The sequence below is a fragment of the Papilio polytes genome, unplaced genomic scaffold (genome assembly GCF_000836215.1).
Source record: "Papilio polytes unplaced genomic scaffold, Ppol_1.0 DF824102.1, whole genome shotgun sequence".
NCBI lineage: Eukaryota > Metazoa > Arthropoda > Insecta > Lepidoptera > Papilionidae > Papilio > Papilio polytes.
Genome location: NW_013525102.1, coordinates 4,272,985 through 4,282,977, shown reverse-complemented (window position 1 = coordinate 4,282,977; position 9,993 = coordinate 4,272,985). Strand labels below are relative to the sequence as shown.

General features: G+C 40.1%; 1 protein-coding gene across 4 annotated transcripts in view; it reads right to left on the bottom strand.

The window, feature by feature from the left end:
• Window positions 1–2,226: 2,226 nt before the first annotated feature.
• Window positions 2,227–9,993, bottom strand: part of LOC106099578 (protein muscleblind) — a 59,838-nt gene continuing 52,071 nt past the window's right edge. For all 4 annotated transcript variants that reach the window (XM_013278142.1, XM_013278143.1, XM_013278145.1 and 1 more), the window contains 2 exons: window positions 5,789–5,873; window positions 2,227–5,119 (listed from right to left, as the gene is read on the bottom strand). In XM_013278142.1, coding sequence (XP_013133596.1) covers window positions 4,989–5,119; window positions 5,789–5,873 — 216 coding nt within the window. In that variant the 3' untranslated portion in view covers window positions 2,227–4,988. The remainder of the gene's footprint in view (window positions 5,120–5,788; window positions 5,874–9,993) is intronic.

Sequence of the window (9,993 nt, the reverse complement as noted above, 5' to 3'; positions counted from 1 at the left end):
ATGACATCAGTGTTGCCAATGACATTTTTTAGCCCGGCCGTGTACTTCGTGTAAAAAGACGTGTTTGTTTGGGACAAGATCCTGGGCCGTAGCACCAGTAAAACAAGGAATTTTTTTTCAAAATCAGTTTAATGTCCCTATTTTAACGTATAAAATCAAAGAACTGTGTTAAAATGGCCCCTCCTTTGTTTACAAAATCGATTACTTTGAATATCATTATTCTCGATAAAAATCATTGTTAGTCAACGAAATTTATTTATTTATTTAACATTTCTAAAACTTACAGCCTAAATTAACCTAGGTAACTATAAAATAGATAACTTTGGCCAATATAAAATTTATTAAAAAGCCAATTAAACATGAACCTATAAGAGAAAACATTTTATTAGTCTAAATCATCAAGAAGTCGTAGATACTGCCAGGGGCTCAGTATTGTGGCCCTAGTCTGTAGATTTTCGAATTTAATTGGCTGAAAGCCGTAAAACTCGGCAAGTGCCGTAGCATTAGCAACACTGCATGACATCACATACATACATAGATTACTGACATATATGGACTGTAGATATATAATGTAATAGACAGGAGATAGTCTAAAAACGACAGCTTTTTCTTCAATCAGACTATAATGATACCTTTTAATGTTATTGACGGTTAAGTGTATCACTATTAGTAATAAAATTATTTTCCGCGACCAATCGAAACCAGTAACGTAAAAAATGAAGTAAACCTTGTTTACCAACGCTATTAGCCTGTCCATTCAGACACTCATGGTATAGATCTACCCGGATCACATGGCACTTGGCAATTTTGTGAACCAACAATGTCAAGTTGAAAGCGTCATATTTGACCAATGGAGGAGCGTCAACTGCACAAGTGTACGTCTCCATTTTCATAATATCGAAAGTCGATTGCGAAAAAAATTAACATGCAGTTCGATTTTATTTTCAACATAGGAGAATTTCGAAAAAAGTTGCCAAATTTTTGCTTACTGATAACTCTAAAATCTAGCAGGCCCCCCTGTCAAATAAAATAATGCCTTGTAACTGATTGGTCCATATGAGGCGATGTTAGAGCGAGAAAGCATGTTCACCATCTTCAATTTTAATAAATTATTTTGAGATAAAAACTTGCTTAATTTAACTTTGTTTCAATGTTAAAGTATATAAAGATGACCAAAAAACCTTGGATTATTAATATTATTTGTATTTCATGTTTTGCAAGAGTATGTATATGGTTTTATATGGAAGATGAAGGTTTACAAAGCTCTTCTTCGCTTGTCGTTTATACTTATCTAGTAGACAATGTCTACGGCTGCCTCTGAAACTGCATTTGTTCGAAAGACTAAAATAAGTAAGGTAGGTTGCTAATCTGCACATTGAAGGACCATTATGTAAGTAATTTTCAAGTATTCAAAGACCCTAATATTCAATTTTTTTGTTAACAACGGCAAAGGAATGCATATCTACGCCGTTAGGGACTTTTGCCCGAGCTCTAATAGAAAACTGGGTCAAGGGCTTTGTTTCCCAATTAAAACGCCACTCTCTAGAAGAGAGAACGGAATTTTCCTCCCCGCACGTCTTATAATCCACTAAGAAACGGAATAGAATTTAATACCTAAGTATTTTAATTACTTTATGTCATTTCAAGTTCGATTCCATCTCTTATAGATCTTATGTACTGCATATTTCAATCTTATTTATATAGATTTTTAATATCTTTTGAAATCACAGTATTTTTAACTACAAACAAATAAAATAGTTCTATATACCTACACATAATTAGTTTGGTTTGGCATGAGAAACCTGATCCACGACCTGTAACTGCTTTGCTGTTTTATTTTAAAGAAAGTGTTTCATTTCCATATTTTATTATGTTACATCCTAGTATGAAATTTATTTGGAAAAGCTATGTTAAATATTATGTAAAGTCACTAATGACATCTTTTAGGTCATTTCACAGTAATGACTTCCTTTTCTATCACCAACAGTGTGATAATTTGATCTCACATTATCTTACTAGTAAAGGAAAATATTAAATACGGTAAATATCTTGTTTTAAATTTTTATTGTTAAGTAATGTTTAAAGGCATTATGCAATATATAGGTACACATAATTTTAAATTAATTTGTATTACCATACAAGTGGTTCTATTTACTTAATATTATAACATGTGTCTGTCGATGTAAGGTGTCCTTCTCTACTTGGTTTAGAAATAAAATAAACAAATCACATATTCAGTTGTTTATTATCTATACTGTACTCAAAATTGATCCGAAGATCACATCACATAGTAATTTCATAAATAATATTACAATGTCATGTACTTTCTGTGATTGCTCGTGAATAAAAAAACGTTCACAATATTAATCAATAGTTTGTTCACTGGACCGGTTCACCTTCAGTAGACTGCACTACTACAACAATACGATACATTACTTACGACATTACGGTACGCAAACAGCTTACAGTGTACTCGATGACAGATATTATTACCAAATATTGTGTTGCTGTTCATTTTTTTGTTTATATATTTACAGTTTTACATTTTTTTTTTTGTGATTTACAAATAAATTCTTGATTATTTAATTAGGTCATCATTATTCCACATGGGTTTATAATAACAGTACTTTATAGTTAAAAATATCACAAAAATGAAATATACTATGTGTAAGACACACGCAACATTAAAAATACAACAAAAGAAAAATATAAATCCACTAGAAACCTTGGGTCTGAAGAGTCCCTTCTAAACAGGAAGGATACTTTCGATGTTTCATTCTTTCATAGCGGCAGTCAATGCCATCATTATAATTATCACACTAATTAAATATAAAAGTAATCGATTGTCTTACAATAAATGCGTCAGATCATAAAATTTTGTTTAAAAATTAAAAGTCAACAAATAATCGAGGAAACGATAAATTTCAACAAAAATAAAAATGACAACTTATAGTTTTATGAGTCGCTGCCGTATTGATAAAAGCGAACCGTCCCGGCCTCCGCGCGGCGCGGGCCCGCTCCTACGCGCTGCGGTGCGCTGCGCTGGCTACGCTGCGTTGCGCTACGCTGCGCCGCGCTACGCCGCGCTGTGCCGCTCTGCGCTGCACTGCGCTACACTGCGCTACACCGCTCTAACTACACGACCCACCTCCGCCTCCTTCCTTCCTAACGAGTTTCACTCCGCCTCCGCTATTCTTCTTTTATCGATATGGCATTCCACTTACACGATACGACAATAAATATAACGCGCTTACACATTAATCACTTCTTTAATTCCGACGCTAGGAATTACTTTATAATATATACCTAAAAATATAATCACGGCACAAGTATCCCTCCGACTAAATTACTAACGTAGTGTCACTTTATCAGGATTTAGAATCAAATATGTATTATGTATCTTAAATATTCTCATTATTAATATATCATTATCAAAATATCCACTAAATGGGAGGAATAAATCAAATTATTAATATTTTATTCTAACATTAATCGCATGACTGATCAACAAAAGGATATGGACTAGGAATATTATTAGGCATCGGCTTCCATGCCCCGTGGCCGCCGCGGCCGCTCGCTCCGCGCGGAGCGGCGACGCGCGGCCGCCGCGCCCCTCCCGCTCGCCGCCACGCGCCTCGGCGCGCGCGGCGAGATACATTTGATCATATTCTTAATACTGTTCATCTCGAAAACAATATAGGCAGCTATTGCACACTCTAAACTGATCTAGAGGTATGTCGGACTCGTTAGTCGGTCATTATTTTGTGCTTCGATAGACTGGAGTCGATCAGAAAAAGAATGAGTATCTAGCAAAATCTATCTGGAATAAAAGCCGACGTTGTCTCTAATCTATTTAAGTAGATAAATAGCTTGGAAGTATGCTTTCATCTTTTCATATTGTCCAATAACGTTCATTGTAAGTCGAATGTCTGGCCACTACCACTCTACGAGTGTCGTGATCTATGCTATCGTGAGAAAACTGGACGACGCGACGTGGCACGGCGCCGGCGCCGGCGCGCACGCCCGCAACCACACGACCTATACCGCATTTCGATACAATCCCTCGCGCTTTACCTCCTTTCAAACAATTCATTCTTACATAGATATACCGACGTTCATTTTACGCGGTGTACGCCACAACCGCAACCGCACATTCCGTAACGCGAGCGATTCCACGCAACGCGAGCCGGCGCGAGGCGAGCGCCGCGCTCCGGCGTAGCGGTCGGTGCCGAAGGAGAAAGCGGCTACTCTATTGGTGTTTCATTACTGTTCCACTTAATCTAATCTAGTGTAAACCTTGTCAATTATAAAAACAAAATTACTATAACGTATGTTAAAATTAAGATAATTCTCACGAAAAATGCTCACTTTAGGAGTGGGGCGATGCCACCGGTGACGAGAGCGGGGGGCACCACCCGCAGAGTACGCGCGCTTATATACAATAAGGTTGCGGCGCCGAGAGACGCTCGCACCGACTTTTACAGGAACTCATATCATATCTTAAAAAAAAATATACAATAGTAATAAAACATTTGAAACCTCACTAACTACTATTTGACGATCTTCATAAAATTATTCAAACGGCTCCGGTGTCTCGAAATCTATTCATATCACAATCGCATGACCGTGCCTGAGAACCATAACCTGCTACATATGTACACACTGTTTCCCGAAGCCGACCGCACGGCGGGCGGCGGCGGGGCGCGGCGCGGCGAGAGGGAGGCCCCGCACCGCACCGCCCTGCCCCCGCCCCCGCCGGCGCTACCGGCCGACACGCCGCCGCCGTCCGAGCGGACTCGCCTCGCGGACTGTGTCAGAGGCGCGATCGACAGGGACGATACGGCCCGTGAACCATCTGTGGACCGGAACTACTTAGAGGATCGGGGAGCCGCGGCGAGGAATGGAGGATGCGTGATGTAGGAGTGTGTGTGTGGGGTGCTGGGTGTGGGTGCGGGGCGGGGATCAGCGAGGTGTGGTTGGAGATGAGGTTAGGGCGGCCGCAGGGCGGGCGGCAGTTGCACGGGGATGTGGTAGTAGCGGCAGGCGGCACGGCGGCACGTGCCCGCGGCGGCGTCGCGGCACACCACCACGCGGCACCCCACCACCTGCAGCCCGCACCCTGCAACACGCCGCACATCGCTATAATCGTGCTTTTCTCGTAAGAGTTTAAATTGGCGTCAATATGGCGGATGTAACTTAATTTCGTTATTATTTCATTCTATAGGAGGTACTTTCTTTTGACCGAGGTACTAGATAGTACATTTTATGTACATTTTTTAGTAAGTGGTATAATTTAGTTCGTTATGGTCCACCCGCCATTTTGACTCTCACCTTATCTCACCACCACCATATCGTACCACGTATTACACACATGATTGAAACATTAAACATCATAAAAATAAAAATCTATTGTCAAAATATAAAATATTTATGCTATCTACAATTTAGTATCTAATTACAAATATTAACATTGATACAGTAACGGAAAATAAGGTAAAACATGACTAGTTCTAAGTACTATTTGTCTACAAGATAAAGTTCCGCTAACTGAAATGGCATCTATCTAATAAAAGATATTAATGTGTAAACATGCTAGACTAAAGGATAGAGGATTGGTTCTAGTACCTAGTGGAGTAATATTCACACATATGACAAACAATGAAGTCTTTAGAAGAAAATTCTTTAGAAGGAAAGTTGATATTCTGATTCTTTGGCTATTTCCTTCAATTTTAATTAGAATTTGGACAAGTAAATACAAATTTACTAGCTTACAATACTTTAAACATACCTTCACGAATATGAACAAATCTGCAGGTGGGTCTGGTACATCCTTGTCGATTAAAATCTTGGCACACCGGGAGGGTGTCCAGTAACTGAAATATATAAGAAGAAAATCAGTATACAGAAATGGTTATAATTTAATTTACAGTCATACAGTTGGCACCATAATGTTTATGCCTTATATTGTCATATTTTTGCTTGTATAAAATGGTTCATATACAGTCGTGGAACTGGTATGGACGACATTTCAATTAGTCTTTAATAGAAGCCCTTTTAAAGTCGTTTTGTTAAGATATGAAAACAAATTCTAACACATCAATGTCCATTATATCTATGGGTTTTATTCCATTTATATTACTATGGATTCCAAATTTATTTAAGATATATCTGTGGCTGTTATTATGGGTCCCCTGTATGACTGTTGAAATAATCTAAAACTACTTCATAAACAGTCGAGTCCCATATAAAATATATATAAAAATGTGTTTAGAGTGATTCGTGTTGGATTCTGACGGTTTATGAATGATTGTTATTAGTGTTAACGCTATCTCTATATCATCACTTTATGGACATTCATACATCTGACACTGAACAATATCTTCATTGCACAGCCTTCTGAAAAATACGCTGATTTAGTTTTTGTAATATCAAAGAGCATGGAGTTCCATAGAATGAACCGCACGGAAATTATTATTAAACAATCGACTTAAAATGTTACATATTTGTAATATGTCAATGTAGGACCGACGACTAGCAAATGCGTGTGTACTTTCTCCATCGCTACAGACTGGTATGAAACAAAATAGGAAACACGGAAGGCGAAACTGCTCGAAATCAAATCTTGTCGCTGCTTTAATATTACAAGAACTTTACAAGATTCGTTGCACAATATGATTGTAGCTTCCAAGCATTCTTTGATTGGCGCGAGCGCCCCGGCCGGGCTGTCACTTTTACATTGCAACTTGTGTGCTCTAACAGAATCTTACACGGCTTTGTTCAGAGTTTGCGAGCTTGGTCTAGTCTTGGTATAGCATCGGGAACGAGTTCCGCAACCGGGCAGAAGGTGGTGTTAAGGTACGCTGCACTATGCACATAGTAGGTATGAATATATAATATCTAAATGGCATGCAGAACGCTTGAAATATAATCATTATTGCGCAGCCAATCTTATTGAAGCGTGACTATATTTTACAAAAAAGCTAAAGCATGATGCTAGACAACTTTTACCAGGGCGAGGGCAGTCTATAGGTTCTGTAGCGTCCAAAGTGTACCCAGAAATACCAACTGTTGCTATATAAAGCTAAGAGGCTGTGTGGGGAGAGAGTTGCGAGTGAGTCGGCGCGGGCGGCCGAGCGCCGGCGCCGGCGCCGCCCCTCGCGCGGCCAGTCAGTCCCAGGAGGGCGCGTCATGCTGTAGGTTTGTCGGTAGGTAGGCATGGTTATAATGTAAAAAGACAAATTAAATTTATACCTTTAGCTTACATGACAGTTCTGGACGTGACATGTTAGTGGTAGTACAAACTGCAACATAATGACCATTAGAGAGTGCGGTTACTGTACGACAAACAAAAGAAAAACCAAGTATATTAATTACGACTACAGTGAGTACTTTCAAATAAGCATCAGAGAGGCCTCGACGAGTCGTAAGCGGGAACGGAAGCCGCCTAGCGAAGCACTTAAGCGTTGCCGCAAAGAAAACTCGAAGTGAATAATTGGTCCGCATATAAAAGCACATTGTAACGTCTTTCGAGTACCAATTAAGTTGGTTCCGTCACAAAGACCAACACTTGGAATTTTCTTACTTCACCACCGTTTCAACTACCAAAAACGCATGTTAAAAATGATTAGGCGTTACATTTTAATTTTCAAACAAACGAAAATCGAGAGACCCCCTTCATTGCTATTGATAGTTGACACAAGCGGAAGGTGAATTACGGAAACATCTGTTAAAAAGTTAACTACAACATGAATAGAGTAAGGTGCAAAGTATTTATTATGCTTTTCGTAAATGAGAAGTTTATAACATTGCAAGCTTTGTATGCATCAAGTCAACTTTTTAACAGGACAAAAATATCGGCTTCGTTAATTAAAATTAATCATCGTTGACCTTTACTGAAACAACAACGCTCTGCGGTGTTCATTAGCAAGTGAAGGGAACATTGCCGTGGAGTCGGGCCATGCAATCATGCGGTGTTTCAGTATAGGCCTGAGATCATAGGAAATCACTTATACTGAGGATATCATAGTAAGCTGATTATATCTTACCGGGTGTAAGCAAGGCAATACTGTAGAGTGACTTCTTCCACATTTTGCAAGCAAGTATGTCTCGCTATATAAAACTAATAGTCCTCGAGTAAGTTGTAGCATCAACTGTTCGATTTAAACATATAATTGAGACAGTTACAGCACAATGACTGATGGTCGATGGAATGATTACACCAATCCCCGAACGCCGGACAAGCTAGCGTCGGGTGTTACACTGTTACACAGCGTTACATCATCATTAAATATAAACATTTTTTTAACAACTTGCATGGCATGAACATCAAGAATGTCGTTACTTTAGTTAATTTCGAATTCGGTCTATTAGCACAAAGGTTTCGTCACCGAGCCAAGAACCTTTTAATAGTCAATTATAACTTCATAAATCATTTGATGCGAAAAATAAATATTTCTATTTCTACGGAAGCGTAAAAGCAATTTTTTATAATAAAACATATTTCGGTTATGGTAATGCAGAGAAGTGAAGCATAGGTATTTTAGTACGAGCCTATCGTCGAGGATTACGAAAATGTTTACATGACAAATTTTATTTCGTGACAGTTATCAAATGCGGTCGATTCGGAAAAGGTGAATTCACAAAGGTCAGTATGCAGGTTAGCTAAAAAGGCTTAGTCACCGAGCGCACCTCAAGCCTGCGAACAATTCGATACATAGATATGCATGTTAAAAGCTTGTAAAACGTTTAAATCTTGTATCTCAACGTCATAGTCAACTAATCTTTTCTAAATCTAAAAGAAGCGTCAAACCAAAACATTATAAAACAGTACTCGATAAAATGCGAAGAGGAAGCACGTGTATTTTTATACCTGAGAGAATATTTAACATAACATCGAGGAAAAGGATGATGTGTTGAAAATGTCTATTTGGTTATATTCAGTCGTATCGTCAGAGGTGAACTTAAAGCGGTAGGTAGCAGCGAGAATTACAGGCGTTTGATTAGACACTGTACGCATTTCTTCTCACGCTTTAAAAGCTAGCTGATTAGAAAGAGCGCTCTGGAGGCCGAGGCTTGGACAGTGGGATAGAGTCGGTGTAGGGAAGTATCGCGTTGAACACAATCCATGTAGCGTTAATAAGCGTCGGGCGGAGTGAGGAGGCGGTCTGCGGAGTTAGAGGCAAGCGGCCGGGGCCGGGGGCGGTGCGCGGTGCGCTGTGCGGGGCGAGGCAGGAGGCGGCACGCGGCACACGTTACCTGTCCGCGCTCGTCCGTGTACACCACATAGGGCGCGTTTGGTGGCGCACAGCCTTTCCATCCCGATACAAAAAGCGACAAAAGATTTGCAATGCGGACGACAGCCGAAGCGGTCATTCGGAAGGCATGTAACAGAAAGCGTTAAAATAAATAAAAAGATAGTGCGACCGAAAGAAAACGCGGGAGCGACGCGCGTCGACACCCGCAGCGGTACCGATGAAATACCACGCATAGCACACACGAGGAGCAACTAGTATAATGAGAAAAAATACCTGATGAGCCAAACGTATAGGGGTGGTGGATTCTATTCCATGCGAAAATTAGAAGGCGGCGGTGTTAGGTGCGGGCCTGCTGCTGCAAGCCTGGAACCACTAGGTACTGGATCGACACAATGGCCAAGCGCACCCGTGCGGAGCGTCTTCGAGAACAAGCGTGTACGTAGCGGGAGACGGCATCGACGGACCAAGCGCTCAACTCTCAGTACGACGATACTCACGATTAACGACGATCGACAATAGGTAATAAAAAACGTACAGTCATGCAATTCAAGCGTTATTATTACCGGGATCGTAGATACGAGAAATATACACGCATAAGATAATAACGGTAAGTGAGTAGATAAATACATAATCGAATAGATATAGCGTAAAACTACCGAGACATCCGCGAGGTAGAATACGCCCGCGTCGTCCTTACAGTGATACAATACAAACGTGACAACACGCCTAGCGCTAACCG